Source organism: Megalobrama amblycephala, linkage group LG14 (assembly GCF_018812025.1).
Source record: "Megalobrama amblycephala isolate DHTTF-2021 linkage group LG14, ASM1881202v1, whole genome shotgun sequence".
NCBI lineage: Eukaryota > Metazoa > Chordata > Actinopteri > Cypriniformes > Xenocyprididae > Megalobrama > Megalobrama amblycephala.
This window is the reverse complement of record NC_063057.1, coordinates 14,581,753-14,599,976: the sequence shown is the minus strand read 5'-3', so window position 1 is coordinate 14,599,976 and position 18,224 is coordinate 14,581,753. Positions and strand designations below refer to the sequence as shown.

Genomic DNA, 18,224 nt, shown 5'->3' with positions numbered 1-18,224 from the left:
TATATAAAGCATCTGAAAGTCAGAGCAAAATATACTTAAGTTGTCTGCATGTGTATCCCACTCTCACAGAGACCGATTATTGCCGCAGTGGCTCCCTCTGCTGGCCGAATGCCCTGTCATCACACGTATGTACGAGGAGAATGCGTTACTTCGAGACAAACTCACCGTCAGCTCTCTCGTCGGTGTTCTGGAAACACTCAGTGACTTCCCCATCACGCTGGAGACCTCCTTTACGAAAAGCGTCGAGCTGTAACTCCTCATGCTGAGGTTAAATTCAGACTGCTCCCCCTCTCTGCTGCCACCCTCAGGGCCAAAGCGGCTCTACAAGTTACTCTGCCTTGTGCATTTGCTGACCAGGGAAAGACTGAGGACTTATCGAAGCTTCTCTCAACATGACTGTCTCCTCCACCCCCAAAGAAATGAACTTTGAACTTCAGAAATGTGTTTTGTAGCAGTATTTGGAGTTGTGTTCTTTCTAACTGAAAGACTTACTTTTTCCCTGTGGATTTTGCTTTCAAACCTGTGGTCATTTGTCTGCGAGCGACAGACGGAGTCGTATCTGCTAGCGTTTCTGCTTCAGATCATGTGCTGTCTCTCTGGAAAGCACTGTAGGAAGCATGTTTTTTGCAAAGTATGTCAAGATACTGAGCACTGCTGAGTTCTGGCAGATTATATGTCCGATACTCTCAATAACCGGCATCTGACAGGCAAAACTATTATACTTGAGGAATTCAGACATCAAGTGTTTATAATGACTTGAATTTTATCACTAAATCAATGTTAAACTGATGTGCTGATTGGCTGTCAGTTTGTAAGAAAGAGTCTTGACATTGGATAGTCCGAATTCGAGGGTGTCAGTTTGAAACATTCTCTTGGTTAAAAGCCTATCAAATGAATTTTCAGAGAAAAAGGACATTCCGACATGATGTGAATCGCTGTATGTTACAAGATGTGTGATAGTATCACGTGTATGTGTGTGTGTGGCTGGTTTATCAGATGAACACTTTGGAAAGATGTTTATTTTGCCAATGAGTATTAACTTCATTCTTAGATACTTCAGTATCATGTTTTAAATTTTTGTTTAAGAAAGAAACACTGGAAATCAAGACTGGAAAGCAATAACAAGCCTCTTTCAGACTCTTTGTTTGCCATTAACCTTTAAAATCGCAGTTAAAATCTCTCAAATCTTAAATATTACAGTTACTTATGGGGTGCTTTAAATTATAAAGTGTAAACCCTAGTATTTATCACTAATTGAAGGTCTAAATGCAACATATTACTTTGTAAATCCATGTTTGATTACTGCATTACTTGCACGTTGCTTAGAAATTAAGAAGTATTGTCCTTAAATAACCAGTTATGTTTATGTTCTTATGCATCAGTTTTAATCCGGAATCCATGCTGAGAGAAATCAAGTAAACGCATTTGTTACAGGATGAATTGCAACTTTGAATCACTTAATGTTACTTTAAGCATTTAATCTAAGAGATCTGTAGTACGTCAACCTGTGTATTTTATTTCTTTTTATAACTACTCGGATCATTTGTATGTATTTATTTTCGGACGAAACTTATGTCTGATTTTGGATTAACTCAATCTTGAGGTGACTTATGCAGTAAGCTGACACTGTATCACTTATTTATTTTAGTAAATCTACTTTATGATGTGTTCAGACTTTGTATAGAATGGAACGTCCATCTTGTGTAAAAGTCGACTTTGTTTTGGGCCCCAAAAGTTGCTGAAATCACAAAGAATCCTCTGGCTGGAGGCATGAGGAAACCGCAGGAACTGTCCCTTTGTTTGCGGTGCTGAAGCATGCGACGTTTTAGATCTTGGAGAAGTATTGTTGCTGTAAATTAATTTGTTCCTCTTCTAAATCCTTTCGGTTTCATTCCATACTGGTTAATGTTTTTTTTTTTTTCCCCACCTGTATATGAAAAGCTTCTAAACATCGATCATAAATGCTCCCTTTGTAAAATGAGTAGGTTCCACCATCATGTTTATATTTGTGAAGCAACCCATTAAAATTGCTCAGTAAGTCCATACTTGTGTCCTCTCTGAACTTTGAAAGGTGTGTGCAGACAGGACATTTAGACATGCATGGTATTCCAGGTCCCAGAGGACATTCCTCTATTATAGAAAGAGTCATTCTTCATGCAACATTATTTTTAGTTTAGGGACATGCTGATGGCATCTGTGAAACAAATGTTCAGCATTTGGCTCATAGGAATCAAATTAGTGTTTTTATAAGAACCCTGAGATTTTAGGGAGAGCAAGGAGTGTTGCAACCTGACAGTTTAATCCAATCCTGTTCCTTGAGGGCCACTGTCCTGCAAAGTTCAGCTCCAGCCCCAGTTAATCGCACCTGAACCAGCTAATCGAGGTCTTACTAGAATCTTCCAGGCAGGTGTGTTGAGGCAAGTTGGAGCTAAACTCTGCAGGACAGTGGCCCTCCAGGACTGAGTTTGGACACCCCTGATGGTTTAACCAATGTTTAACTGTAACGAATGTTAAATGACAGATATGGTACACTCTCAGAAAGGATGTGTTAATTAATAACACATTTTTTGTGACACGTTTTGTTTCATTTTGTGTACATAATTGACACAAATTGTGTAAATATAACACATTAGTGTGTAGAAAATGAGCAGGAACAACACAGTTAAAAGTAACACAAAATGTGTTGTCCTTAACTAGACACATGGGTGTGTTAAAGGATTAGTTCACTTTCAAATAAAAATTTCCTGATAATTTACTCACCCCCATGTTATTCAAGATGTTCATGTCTTTCTTTCTTCAGTCGAAAAGAAATTAAGGTTTTTGATTAAAACATTCCAGGCTTATTCTCCTTATAGTGACTTCAATGGACTCCAAACGGTTGAAGGTCAAAATTATAGTTTCAGTGCAGCTTCAAAGGACTTTAAACATTACCAGATGAGGAATAAGGGTCTTCTCTAGCGAAACGATCGGTCATTTTCGAAAAAAAATACATATACATGCACATACATGCATATGCATATACATATACAACTGTATATGCTTTACAAACACAAATGATCGCCTTGCACGTGCTTCCGCCAAAACCGCACTTTCGTATTCTACAAAAAGCTTAAAGTGCGGTTTTGGCGGAAGCACTTGCAAGGTGATAATTTGTGTTTATAAAGCATATACAGTTGTATTTTTTTCAAAAATGACCAATCGTTTCGCTAGATAAGACCCTTATTCCTCGTCTGGTATCGTTTAAAGCCCTTTGAAGCTGCACTGAAACTGTAATTTTGACCTTCAACCATTTGGGCTCCATTGAAGTCCACTATAAGGAGAAAAATCCTGGAATGTTTTCATCAAAAACCTTAATTTCTTTTTGACTGAAGAAAGACATGAACATCTTGGATGACATGGGGGTGAGTAAATTAACAGGAAAATTTTATTTGAAAGTGAACTAATCCTTTAAGATATAACAGGTTGTGTTGTGTTTAAACATCTGTTTTAAGAGTGTGTTGCTCCTCATGTAATTAGCCATTTTGAATGAAAATGTTCCCTATAAGTTTACCATTTTTACACATAATTGACAAGTAATTTTCTAAACGTATATATAGCAAGCAAATAAAGGAATTTTACGTCAAAGTTTGAGGGGGAAAAAACACTGAGTTACAAACGAAACAAAATGTACTTCTTCCACTCTGCTGTTTTAGGAAATTAACGTTTTTTTGGTCCCAAAACCATCAAAATTTTGGTTTAATGTCGTTTAGTTCCTTCAGTCTATTTAATTTACTCTGCAGCAGAACTATTTTCATGATGAAGTGTCGAAGACGAAGCTGCCGACATGTGCTCATGGCTGACGGACACGGAGCGAGAAAGATGTGCTGCGTTCGTTCCGACATCTGCTGTCCTCATAGTAGTAGAGCGTAACTCCGCCCACCGGGATCGCAGCGCACTGGCTGCTGCCCTGGCAACCTGACCCGCCCACGTTTCCCGCGTAATTTTCTTGTCCTTATATGGGCAATAGAATGCAGACGCAGTCAAACGTCAGAGGCGTATGCAAATGAGGTTGATTGAAGAAATTCAGAAAATGGTGGATGGACATCCGCGCATGCGTAAACATTTTACTACACTCAGACAGAAAGTGAGACAGTAACGAGTGGCGCATTGTTAAATGTGTAACGCCTATAACTCTTGGATTTCGCTGTGTGGTTTGACTTTAACTGCTCCAAGTCGAGGTAAGAATAAATGTTTTTTTGCGTAAAAGTTATTTAACAGTTTATATGTGTGCATTAGATGTCATAATTCGTCTTTCGTAAGGCCCCCTTAAGAAGTTGTGTGACAGTGCGATGCCCGGGTGAAAGCTGTCGCATTCGTCAGAAATGTAACAGTGAAGCCTGCTGGAAATGTTTCACGTTTTTGCTTAAGTATAAAAGCGTAAGTTTAGTGTTTACATGAGGAGGCTGCTGCCCATACAGCGCATCACATTTTAGGGCGCTCGCATCCTTTGCTGATGATCGCTGTTAAGTGCTTGAATTGATTCATTTGAAGCCGGAGTTCATTTTGTATTTTACAAGTCAGAACATACATAAACAAAAATGCGTTACATTTGAGTGTTTTGACACAAAATTGGCATCTTGCATTTTAAGAATAAACAATTTGCATTCGTAGTCTGGTTGGAAGCCTATATAAAACTATAGTAAACACGGGCTCTCAAATATGTGTATTGTATGTATACATTTAAAACAAGTTTTGCTGTTTCTACTCGTTTTTGAACTTGCGCTACTGAACTATCCGTGTGACTGCGTGTGGTCTCGCTCCGCTGTTGGTGGGTGTGCTTCAAAACAAACCCGCATTTTCACTAGCTCATCAACAACGTTTCCAAACTTCTGCTTTACTTACGAACTCCCTCAGCGTTAATATAACGATTAGAGCTCTGCTACTGTTAAACGTTCATTTCATGTGAGATGGAGGCGGTGTCACTGACGCATTTAAACGTGGAGCTTATAAAATCGATATTTTATTTTAGCATTCAGACTGACTGTTTAAAGTGTCTTAAGTTGTCCTGTTACGCAAATGCACATGCAAATGCGTGTTTTGTTTGCTCTCGATGCTCTTCGGCGAAGTTGTTGCGCGGACGGCATGTGTTTACAGTCTCGAGCGCGAAGCATGGAGTCGCACGAGCCACTGACGCAGAGTCGCGCGGAAAACAAAGAGCAGCGGACGAGCAGTTCGACTAAATTCAATAATGTTTCTTCTTTCAGCACCACTGGCATCAAAGAAAGCGTGCGAATTAGTTGCTCGTACAGAGCAGGAGTCGTTTAACAGTGAAACTGCGGTGAAAACATGCTGAATGTGTGTGTTTAAAGATGCCGTGTGGCGTGCCATGCTTCCGCGCGAGCTGGTGGGCGGTGAATACGGCGGGACACACGCACCATTTCACTGCAGTGTGCTAACGACTGCACGTTTAAACACCGCGAAACATGGATAATGTCCGTTCGGTGTTCTCTGGATAACTTTAGATGACACATTTAGGTAGGTTAATGGCACTTTTGATCGTGGTTTCCGCAACGGCATCGCATTACTTTCTTGCCCCCATTTTCTACCCCTCCTCTCCACTCAAACGCGTTGCCATGTTTGAATTGCGTCAGAGGCAGAATATAGAAGCGCCCGTTTAACTCTCGCACTCTGTACAGTGCTCTGGATAAATATTAGAAATTGCTCTCTCTCTCTCTCTCTCTCTCTCTCTCTCTCTCTCTCGGTAACCATATATTATTTATTTGTTTATTTATTAAAAATGAAAATTCAAAGGTTTGGACAGATGTTTCCTCTGTAATGACCCAGTTATAATGTAAACTGGATGCCTCGCGAAGGCACCGCTGCTGTCACCGATCTGTCGATGCGCGAGGCCACCGGTGTCCGGCTCCATCAGCACCCAAGTTATATAAGATGGATCACTCTGTCCATTGAGCTCTTATCCCACTGACGCGATAATGACTGATGATAACCCATATTTCATCTCTCTCTCTCTCTCTCTCTCTCTGTGTAATGGAATATTCTATATGTATAGGCCTATATATACACACACACACACACACACACACACACACACATATATATGAAGACTTCAGATGCAAAAGCCTCTAAGTGCCATCTGAAATGTTCTTCTAAAATGAGAATTTTTATCAATCTTGTATGTTTAGGTTCAGTAATTTCACTTTCATGGCAATTAATATGGCCTTTTCATTGCCATTAAAGTGAAATAACTGAACATAAACGTGCAAGCTTGATAAAAATTCTCATTTTAGGAGAAATGAGATCAAATGCCATCATTTTCAAATGGCACTTAGAGTCTTCATACATTTTATATATATATATATATATATATATATATATATATATATATATATATATATATATATATACACACACACACATACTTTATTCATGCACTTTATTTTATATGTAGGCCTACATAAAGTAACATGAACACACACACACACACATATATATATATATATATATATATATATATATATATATATATATATATATATATATATATATATATATGTATATGTGTGTGTATGTGTATGTACAGGAATTATGAAGATATGATTAAAAACAAGACAACAATAAGCAGTCATAAATATTTTAATATTAATTTGTATAATTTTATATATATACATATTTTAATATATACATTTACAAAGTATGTTTGTTATAATCATCAGTATTAGTATTATTATAGCAGCCATTATTCCAGTCTTCATGATCTTTGATAAATATGCTGATTTATTGAAACATTCTTATTATCAGTGTTGAAAATGATTGTGTTGCTCAATATTTGAGTGGAAACCATGATACACTACTATTCAAAAGTTTGGGATACGTTAGATAAAAAAGAAAAAAAAACTTTTATTCAGCAAGGATGCATTAAAATGATCGAAAGACATTTATAATGTGCCAAAAAAAATCTATTTCAATTAAATGCTGCTCTTTTGAACTTCAATTTTAAAACTTGAATTTATGATCAACAAAGAAACCTGAAAAAAAGTATCACAATTTCCCTAAACATATTAAGCAGCAAAAACTGTTGTCAGCATGGATAACAATGAGGACCTATAACAGTAACTATGGTAGTTACTATGGTGCATCCAATCAAATTCTAGCTGTGTTTAAACGTTAGTGTAAAAAATTGTGAATCAGCAGAAGTTTTTTCTTGCATCACAGATGTTTGGCTTTCATAAGCCGAAGATGTACCGCAGCCTTGATGGATGTTGCATCTGCAGGGCAAAATCCTCCAGCTCCCGTTTCACTGACAGCAAACGCTATGAGAGAGACTTTCAGAGCTGCTTTGGGTGAGTTGAGTATATATCTATTATGTGCTGGTAGTTCATTTGTATTATGGTATTAACATCTGCCTGGTGAAATTACTGTGAGTACAGCATTGGTATATTGTGTCTGTTGTCAAGCGGTATGTTATAAGGAATAATGTAGTAACGTGAGAACTTCAATGATTTCCATATGCATGCTGCAATAATGATATACAATGGGATACTTCTACAGTTTAGGAGAGACACGCTCTGGTGAAATCTGCAACGCTTGTGTCCTGCTGGTAAAACGCTGGAAGAAGCTTCCCGTCGGTTCCAAGAAGAACTGGAATCATGTAAGCTCCGCCAAATTCAGCCAGGCTGTGCACATGAACACTCACACAGCCTCTTGTTTATCACACTGAAGTCTTTTCAATTTTCAATACATATCGTTCTAAAGCAGCTTTTCACAGAATCCCCCCCCCCTTAGTGAACAACCAACTGCAGCTGCAGTGGCAACTCCCTTATTATAAAGTAGATGAGGAGGAAACCTTAGGGAAGAACTGAGAATTATTTAAGGAATCCCACATGCTTAGGATGATACATATTTAAACAATTTTATACATGCTGCTCAAATGTTTATTTGAACAGATTTAATAGTATTAATAATAAGCTACATTGTATCAAAGTATTCACTAATTTGTTATTCAGTAAGATTCTAATGATTACAAATGAAGTCTAATGCAGTTAATATGATATGAAAAATAAGTTAATGTAATTATGTTTGGTCCACTGATGAAACCGTTGTAGTTCATCTTATGATAAATATAGATTTATCTGTTTTGTTTATGTTGTAACTAATAATATCTAAATACATTAAATAATTGACCATGTATATAATATACATAAAATATAAATTGTTTTTAACCACTATAACAAATTGACAATTAGTAAATAAAACTGTTATGAATCTGGGGCCATATTCACAAAACATCTTAAGACTAAAAGTAGCTCCTAAGTTGCCGATTTAGGAGAAACTCTTAAATAATGGGCGTGTCAGTCCTAATTTTAGGACTCCTAAATTTTTGCTCAGAGTATTTCACAAAGCATTTTAGCGTTAAAACTAGCTCATAAATCTGTGAAGCATTAGTCGTCAAGAGTACTCAAGTCACTAAGACCTATGCTGTGTCCCAATTTGCCTACTTATACTACGTCCTAAAAGTATGTACTGTTTTTGTAAAGAAAAAGTACATACTTTTGAGTGTGTAGCAGAAGAGTATGCAAACTTTGGGACATACTACCTCGTCATAATTGCATCTTTAACGGATGCTCTATCGCTTAGTTACACAACCTGTAACTGTTTAAACTACCCCGTCAATCATCTTGTCAGTGTTAAAATCCTCCACATTCAATTAAATTTAATTTCCTTCCATTTCAGAGAGAAATGTAGTCACACGTTAATCTGCCAGTCATGGGTCATCTTTGCATAATGATGCATTTAAAAGTTAATGACAAAATGCATCGTTATAAAAGTTCACAATGCTATTGCAGATGAAATATGTGGATAACATTTAATAAATATCTTTTTGTCAGGTTATACTGATTATTAATCAAGCCCCTTTATCTTAACTGCTCTGCTTAACCGTCGGTCTCACACATCCGTCATTTTTTTTTTTTAAAACACTTTATTCATAGTTCTAATCGAATCCTCGTCCACAGCGTAGTGTGTTATGGGCAATATTAGCCGTAGAAGTGTGCATGGATCTGCACTTCGAAATCTAACCGGAAAAAGTAGACCATCCGGGGTATCTTTGGAAACTTATTTCAACATACTACGATTTGGGACATACTAATTATTATTTTGAATACTATTTAGAATGGATAGTATGCGAATTGGGACGCAGCACAAATCACAAACAATCCTAATGGCCATTGCTGCCAATCTGCTTTGCATTTCACCCAAAGACACTGTACACCAGGGATGGGCAACTCCGGTCCTGGAGGGCCAGTGTCCTGCAGAGTTTATCTCCATCCCTGATTAAAAACTCACTTGCCTATAGCTTTCTACTAATTCTGAAGACCTTGATTAGCTGGTTCAGGTGTGTTTGATTAGGGTTGAAGCTAAACTCTGCTGGGCAGTGGCCCTCCAGGACTGAAGTTGCCCATCCCTGCTGTACACCATTGAGGCAATAACGATAGAGCCTTTGGTGATGAACCTTTTCTTTATAAACGCAATACGCATTTTGATTTATAGATTTGAATCTACCATAAAAAAACGGCAAAAAATAAATATTTAATGTCCAATTACCTGTGGCAGTTTTCACTAGATCACACTTACAAACGATCGAATAGAATAAAAAGCATATTTGGCGTACTGTCCAAGAGGATCGAGGGCTCTGCGCTTGTAATTTAGCCCAAACAGTTCTCCTCATCCCCAGCTGAGAGTGAGTAATGGGGTAGTGGAGGGATGCAGGAAACTATAGGTGAGTTGAGCTGATTAGATAGACCGTTTGAATGTGCTCCTCCCAAACTTTGTTTATAATCATTTGTCACATAAATTATGCATTTGAGATGCAGACATGTAAGAGGCCGGAAGTTTGCTGAACATACACTAGTTAATGACTCATTACATTTTACACTCATTACACTACATTTTAAAACCTTTATTTTTATTTAAAAATGTGAATATGGCAACATTTCTTTGATTATAATCGCTGACAGAGACTCCACCATCAGCCAATCACTGTGTGCATAGTCCATAGCAACAAGGTCAACCCCACCCTTACTCTTGGCTTAAGACTTCTCTATTCCTTAGTAAAAGAGTCTCAGCAGCTTTGTGAATAGGTTAAGAGAACTTAGCTAAAAACTTAATGCCATTTAGGAGAACTCTTAGTGGCAAGATAAAATGTTTTGTGAATGCAGCCCCTGAGCAATAATAAAATGCCTAAAGTACAATTTATTGTACACTATACATGAGTAAAATTGTAACAATTTATATGAAAATACATTAACTATAAATCTGACAGTCATGGAATGGTGTGGCTGTATTGAAGCGCACGACTCAGATGTACAAAAATGGTCTTTTAATTGTAGACTCAAACTAGGTAACACATGGGAGATAACTTGGAGAAAACTGAACCACATTACCTCAAAATAACTATGCAAGACAAGGAACAGACAGAAACTAAGGGGTTATTTACAAAGGAAAACTGGAGTTAACAAGGCTAATTAAGACACCTGAATTGAAACTCAAATCAATCTGTAACTATGACAACTAAGGAGTGGCAGGAAAAACTGAAGAGGACATGACAAAAAATGAACAGTCCAAACATGTGATATTACCTCCCCTCCTGGAAGGTACATCCTTGTGCCTAATAAGAGTCCAACCAGAGAGGGGGGCAGGCACCCTGAAGTCCTGGAGGTGACGGGCAAGTGAGCAGGGTGGTGCTGGTAGGTTGGAGAGCCTCCAGGGTGGCTCGGAAGGCCAGGGCGAAGCCGGCAGGTCAAGGGACCATGATGGTGCGGCCTCCGTGGCCTTGGCCCAGACCCCAGGCTTGGCCACGGGCATTTTTCTTGGGAGGAGCTATGGGTTTCTGGGTTGGAATGGACCTGTCGCAGGCTCAGGGGCTGGAGCCATCACTGGACACTGGTCAGGAGCTAGAGCAATCACTGGACAGAGGCTGGAGCAGACATTGGAGCATATTCAGGGGCTGGAGCAGACACTGGAGGGGGCTCGTGGGCTGGAGCGGACTCAGGGGCTGGAGCCATCACTGGACTCGGGTCAGGGACTGGAGCCATCACTGGACACTGGTCATGGACTGGAGTGGGCATTGGAGCGTATTCAGGGGCTGGAGCGGACTCTGGAGGGGGCTCATGGGCTGGAGCCATCACTAGACTCTGGTCAGGGGCTGGAGCAGACATTGGAGCATATTCAGGGGCTGGAGCAGACGCTGGAGGGGGCTCATGGGCTGGAGCAGACACTGGAGGGAGCTCAGGGGCTGGAGCCATCACTAGATTCTGGTCAGGGGCTGGAGCAGACATTGGAGCATATTCAGGGGCTGGAGCAGACACTGGTGGGGGCTCATGGTCTGGAGTGGACTCTGCAGCAGGCTCAGGGGCTGGAGCCATCACTGGACACTGGTCAGAGACTGGAGCAGACACTGGAGGGGGCTCGTGGGCTGGAGTGGACTCTGCAGCGGGCTCAGGGGCTGGAGCCATCACTGGACACTGGTCAGAGACTGGAGCAGACACTGGAGGGGGCTCATGGTCTGGAGTGGACTCTGCAGCAGGCTCAGGGGCTGGAGCCATCACTGGACACTGGTCAGAGACTGGAGCAGACACTGGAGGGGGCTCGTGGGCTGGAGTGGACTCTGCAGCAGGCTCAGGGGCTGGAGCCATCACTGGACACTGGTCAGAGACTGGAGCAGACACTGGAGGGGGCTCGTGGGCTGGAGCGGACTCTGCAGCGGGCTCAGGGGCTGGAGCCATCACTGGACACTGGTCAGAGACTGGAGCAGACACTGGAGGGGGCTCGTGGGCTGGAGTGGACTCTGCAGCGGGCTCAGGGGCTGGAGCCATCACTGGACACTGGTCAGAGGCTGGAGTGGACATTGGAGCGTATTCAGGGGCTGGAGGGGACACTGGAGGGGGCTCGTCGGCTGGAGTGGACTCTGCAGCGGGCTCAGGGGCTGGAGCCATCACTGGACACTGGTCAGAGGCTGGAGCGGACATTGGAGCGTATTCAGGGGCTGGAGGGGACACTGGAGGGGGCTCGTGGGCTGGAGTGGACTCTGCAGCGGGCTCAGGGGCTGGAGCCATCACTGGACACTGGTCAGAGGCTGGAGCGGACATTGGAGCGTATTCAGGGGCTGGAGGGGACACTGGAGGGGGCTTGTCGGCTGGAGTTGACTCAGGGCTGGAGCAATAACTGGAGCAGTATGTGAAGGGCACTGGCGTGTAGTGAGCTGGCGAGGCCAAGTATGTTTCTGATGGGGCTGGATGAGGAAAACTTTAACTTCTACTTTAAAATTTGAACCATTTAAATAAAGAACAAGAAAACAAGCAGGTTTGCTATTACGAATGGTATCCTCATCCAGTCCCAGCCAAAAATACATTAAGGGAGGCGTCGGGCCAGCTCACCCGATGGGAAACTTCAAGAAACTCTTCCACATACCTCTCCAAAGGCCAACCATTCTGCCACAGGCGGTTCTTAGCCAGGATCATTGTTTTAAGGTCCAGTCCTCTGTTTCTGTTGGGGTCTTGCATTCTGTCACGAAAAGGTGTGGCTATAGTGATGAACAAAAACAGTCTTTTAATTGAAGACAAAAAGCTAGGAAAAACATAAGTGATAACTTGGAGAAAACTGAGCACACAACCACATTACCTCAAAACAACATCAATGCAAAAAAAGGAATAGGCAGAAACTTAGGGCTTATATACAAAGGAAAACAGAGGAGTTCGCGAGGATAATTAATAAGACACACCTGAACTGAAACTCAAATCAATCTGTAACTATGACAACTAAAGAGTGGCGGGAAAAACTGAACAAAGGACGACATGTGACAAAATGAACAAACCGAGAGTTCAAACATGTGACATTAATATAATATAATATAATATAATATAATATAATATAATATAATATAATATAATATAATATAATATAATACCTAAAACACAAATTAATATAAATGCATTTATTGTTTTGTTTATAAATACTATAATATAAATAGTATGACAATAAATGGTTGAAATTATAAAACATTATTAAATAAATAATTATGAACCTCTCCTATATTATATTATATTATATTATATTATATTATATTATATTATATTATATTATATTATATAAATGCATTTATTGTTTTGGTTATAAATTCTATAATATAAATATTATGACAATAAATGATTGAATTGATAAAACATGATTAAATAAATAATTATGAACCTATCCTATAATATAATATAATGCCTAAAAAACAAATTAATATAAATATATTTATTCTTTTGTTTCTAACTAATATAATTATATGAAAAATAAATAAATAAATAAATGTAGTCATTGTCTAAAGATTGTTATTGTTATCAATTGTTATCAGGTGGTTGATGCAAGAGGGGGACCCAGTCTGAAAACTACGGTGAAGTCAAAGAAAGTCAAATCCTTGTCCAGACGGATCAGACCGAACCAGATCAGCAGAGTTCAGAAGGAGCTGAAGAGACACAGTGAGTACTGAATCACATATTTCAGTAAAAATAACAAAAAAAACAACAAAAAAAACCCGCACATGAAATGGTTCTTTGCATGTTTCTGATAAATAATCTTGTTTTTGACATGTTCCTTATAAAAAAATGACTTTGTTAACAGATTCAGACGCTCACAGCACCACTTCCAGCACCAGTCCCGCCCAGTCACCCAGCTACAGTAACCAATCAGATGAAGGTTCTGACGCCGAGTTGACTCCTGGCTCCGCCCGCTCTCCAGTCTTTTCCTTCTTGGACCTGACATATTGGAAAAGGTATTTATTGTGCTGAATCAGTCTGATTTACTAGTTTGAACTTTCAATGTTCATCAGAACGAATACTTTTAAATGACATGAGCTAATTTTCAAATCTCTCTAGGCAGCGGGTATGTTGTGGCATCATCTATAAAGGTCGCTTTGGGGAGGTTCTGATTGACCCACATCTCTACAAGCCCTGCTGTCAGAAAAAACAGGAGCAAGAGCAGGAAGAAGAAGAAGAAGAGGAGGAGGAAGAGGAAGAGGAGGACGGAGACCTTGAAAAAGAGGAGGTGCAGAGCAGTCAAGAAATTCTCTCATCTATTCAAACGCACTCCTCTCCCCAAATAAAAATGGAGCAGGAAGTGGATGAGGAGTGGTGATGCCACATTCCCAGGGTACTGAATTGGCATTCTTAGGAAGCCTTCGAGAGTCAGAGGCGTAGATTTGCCCCTCAGACACTCTCAAAGATGTCCTCTCGGATTGCCTTCGATTCAAGAGCAGCTGGATCCTTGTTCGTCTTTTCCTGTTTCTTTCCTCCTTGTTGAGAATGCGTCTCTTTCATTTCCTTTGCAGTTGAATCAACCTTTATTTATCAACTTGAACTGGCGTCCTTGTTTTTTAGAGCCTGGTACCATGCTATTCCAGTTCACCCATTCTTCTTCTTCTTCTTGTTTTTGTTGACCAGGGAAAATTAGTTTTCTTTTTTGCTATCCCACTCAAACACAGAATGCTGGATCTACATATATCATGCATAGAAATGCAGAGAACAGACTTGGACAGTGACCACAGTCATACACTGTCACTTTTGTACCCTTGAGCACCATAATGCCCTTCCTCTGGGGTGACTGTCTCTGCATTTAGTGTACAGTATTTGTATACAGCAAGCAGCATCTGCTTAATTCTAGCTCAGAGAAGATGATATTCCACCATTCCAGCTGGTATATAGCCATTATTTAGGGAAGCCTTTGATCTTTGCCTTTTATATATTTATTTTACTGCTGTCAAACGATTAATTGTGATTAATTGCATCCAATATAAGTTTGTGTTACATAATATACGTGTGTGTACTGTGAATTTTTATAATGTATATATAAATACACACACATGCATTTCTTAAATACTTACATGTATATGTGTGTTTATATATACATAATAAATATACACAGCACACACACATATATTATGTAAACACAAACTTTTATTTTGGATGTGATTAATCACAATTAATTGTTTGACAGCCCCAATTTATATTGTTCTGTCTTTGTCTTTATTGTTAAGGCCTGCTCTGTTTTTTCCTCTTGGTTTGTATTTAAAGGGACAGGTCACCTAAAAATGTAAAAAAAAAAAAAAATGTAAAGGAAAAAAATGTCATTATTTTGTCATTCACCCTCATTTTGTTTCATACAGAGTCCCAGCCCTTAAGGGACATGGTGATGGAAAAAATATGAGATGGTAGGAAAACATTGCGTTCTCTTGCAAAGAACTCCAACGTTTTACGAGCAAATGCAAAGTTTCTCAGGGAACGCAAAACATTTGCGTTAACGCAAAAGCATTGACATAATTTTTCCTCCTATCTCATATTTTTTCCCATCATGTATCTTTAGGGGCTCTGTAGTTTCAATCTTTTTTTGAAGAACATCTGGTTTCTTTATTCTATATAATGGAAGTGAATGGGGACTGGGACTGTGAAGCTCCAAAATGACAAAAAGCACCATAAAAGTATCTTAAAAATCAACTTGTGTGCCTTTTGAAGCCATATGTTAGCAATAAATGTAGTCCATATGACTTTTTTATTTTATCATTTTGGAGATTTATGGCGCCAGTCCCCATTCACTTTCATTATATGGGAAAAAAAAAAAAATATTGTATGATATACTTCAAAAAAATGACATTTTTTTGTGTTTAATGTAAGAAAAATGAAGTAGAATGATGTGAAGGTGAGAAAATTATGGCAGAATTTTTTGTTTTAGGGTGAACTGTGACTTTTAAACCCTGATTTCAGTGCAGGTTGTCTGTATTCAGTCACTAAAGGGCAACAAACTCGATTCATAGTGTTTTACTGCAAACATTTCCCCAGACAGCATTTCTATGGGACTGGGTACGGCCAACCAAAAATGATGCCTGGTTATCAACACTCTTGTATTCAGTGTACTAATGTAAATATCCAAAAGTGTAGATTTAAGGTTTTTGGTAAAGATCAGTGTCGAGCATGAACGCTAAGGAAACTATTGTCTTGATGAAATTCTGCATGAATTTTGCATGGCCTTCTATGAAGATTTTTGTTTTATTTTGATTTGCAATCATGTTGCAACATTAATCATTTGGGCAAATTTTGAGACAGTCCCAAAATATATTTTTGTAGATAAATGAAAGAAAAGAACAAAAATGAAATCAGATTTTGACAACTGTCAGTGTTGTTTAATTATGACAGGGATTTAATTGTCTTCAAATATTTTTTAGAATTGGATATTTTCAATATTGCCTCATTCAAAGCCAAAAAGCCCAACATTTTTGCTATTTACTCTGTCATCTTATATACATGTGTTCATATACCTCTTTTCTCTCTCCCTTCTTCCTTTTGTAAATAGTGTTCTCGCAATGACAGATTCTATTCTTTTTTCTTTTCTTTTTTTAGTGTCATGAAAGATTTGAGCACATGGTTTGATCTTTTTGTTTATTTTATGTTTGATATGTTATTGTGTGTGTGTGCTTTTGCCTTTTTCTCCAGGGAAAACTTTCAAAATACTGAAATGCTAATCAATGTCAGCTTGTACATTTTCATTAATAATGACTTGTCTGTAATAAGCTTTCATATATAAGGAGTATTCATACTATATATCCTAAATTTTCCCTTATGGTCCAATAGGTCTGTCCTGTCAGGTTTTTTTTTAATGATTTTATTGTTTATGATGGCCTTGGCTGTCTTGGATTGTACAAATTACGTTGACGCACACATACTTCTGTTGAATTCCAGAGGGTGGCGCTAGAGAGTTCATTTGTTTCACACAAAACACTCAATTGCACATTAATTGTAATTCTCTCTCTCTGGGGAATTTATTTAATATCAGCTCAGTTTTGAAATGGGTATTTTGATGGTGGCAGCTCGTGGCTTAGTGTGAATATGCCATATCATGGAATGACATGAACAATGACTGTATTTGTGGTAACATCTGAAGCACTTGGGGGTTTCCTATCGTGTCATCTCTATGTCGGCATTATTTGTAAATATAAGATGTGTAAGACTGAACAACGGTTATTATGAATACTCTTTTGTCTTATTTATTTCATATTTATTTGTTTTGTGGTCTTTTTCTTCTTAAGTCTCATCAGATTTTGTTGTAGGACTGACCTGTCTGTCCTAACACTGCAATATGGACTGGAAATGCTTTTACACAGATGGTAGGCTGAGATTCACTAATGTTATGGAGAACTTCAGGACTGGACAGCTGTAAAAACAATTTTTTTTAATGTGTGTGTATGCTAAGTACAACTATTTTATTATTATTTTTATACTTTTGTTTGAGGGTGTCTAATGCCCACATACCTTTCCTTAGACTAGTCCTTTAGTTGTAGTGCTACAGGCATGTATGGTAGCTATGCACTTTGTATTCATATTATTAGAGATATATGAAGCAGGTTTTGTATTTTTTTACATATTGTACTTTTTACTTGTTCCTCAATAAATGTAACTTGTGATGGTTAAACTATGTGCATTGGTGTATGCATTTGGCAGACTCTTTAAAAGCAAATTTGACACTGCATTCAAGATAAACATTTTACTAATTTATGCATTCCCTGGGAATTGAACCCATGATAGTAGGCTACATATAGTTAGGTCATACCAATAAATAACATTAAATAAGCTAGATAGGGTCATAGATAGACAAGGGCTGGTGTTTCTGTAAGCCAAACAATAGAGCATGGCAACACTATAAGGTTGTGGGTTTAGTTCCTAGGGAATACATGAACTGATGAAATGCACTACCAAGAGGAAATTAATATTTTCATTATGCAAGGACACATTAAATTAATCATAAATGTATAATAATAATAAAACCTAATAATAAGAAATATTTCTGCGCACCAAATCATCATTAGAATGATTTCATAAGGATCATGTGACACTGAAGACTGGAGTAATGATGCTGAAAATTCAGCTTTGCATCACAGGAATAAATTGCATTGTAAAATATATTCAAATAGAAAACAGTTATTTTAAATTGTAATAATATTTCATTTTGTTTTTACTGTGTATGATCAAATGAATGCAGCCTTGGAGAGCATGAGACTTCTTTCAAAAGAATCTTACCAACCCCAAATGTAAAATTATTATTATTTTTTTAAACAACATATGTCTGCCCTTTAAATTATGATATTTGAAATGGTGACACACCAGAAATAACATCATCTGGACACGTTACAGAGCATGAAG

The 18,224-nt window shown here is 38.5% G+C and overlaps 2 protein-coding genes across 6 annotated transcripts in view; both read left to right on the top strand.

Annotated features, from left to right (window-relative positions):
- The window catches only part of dennd5b (DENN/MADD domain containing 5B), a 47,834-nt gene extending 45,791 nt beyond the window's left edge, over positions 1 to 2,043 (top strand). For all 4 annotated transcript variants that reach the window (XM_048154679.1, XM_048154678.1, XM_048154676.1 and 1 more), the window contains one exon: positions 70 to 2,043. In XM_048154679.1, coding sequence (XP_048010636.1) covers positions 70 to 253 — 184 coding nt within the window. In that variant the 3' untranslated portion in view covers positions 254 to 2,043. The remainder of the gene's footprint in view (positions 1 to 69) is intronic.
- Positions 2,044 to 4,058: 2,015 nt separating this feature from the next.
- Positions 4,059 to 17,501, top strand: sinhcaf (SIN3-HDAC complex associated factor). Of its 2 annotated transcripts, none has more exons than XM_048155753.1 (6): positions 4,059 to 4,217; positions 7,213 to 7,340; positions 7,549 to 7,648; positions 13,394 to 13,517; positions 13,660 to 13,810; positions 13,914 to 17,501. In XM_048155753.1, the coding sequence occupies exons 2-6, from the start codon at positions 7,213 to 7,215 to the stop codon at positions 14,170 to 14,172; spliced, it is 762 nt and encodes a 253-aa protein (XP_048011710.1). In that variant the 5' UTR covers positions 4,059 to 4,217; the 3' UTR covers positions 14,173 to 17,501. The 2 variants fall into 2 exon arrangements, with proteins under 2 accessions (XP_048011710.1, XP_048011711.1); XM_048155754.1 differs by lacking the exon at positions 4,059 to 4,217 and adding an exon at positions 4,356 to 5,514.
- Positions 17,502 to 18,224: the final 723 nt, after the last annotated feature.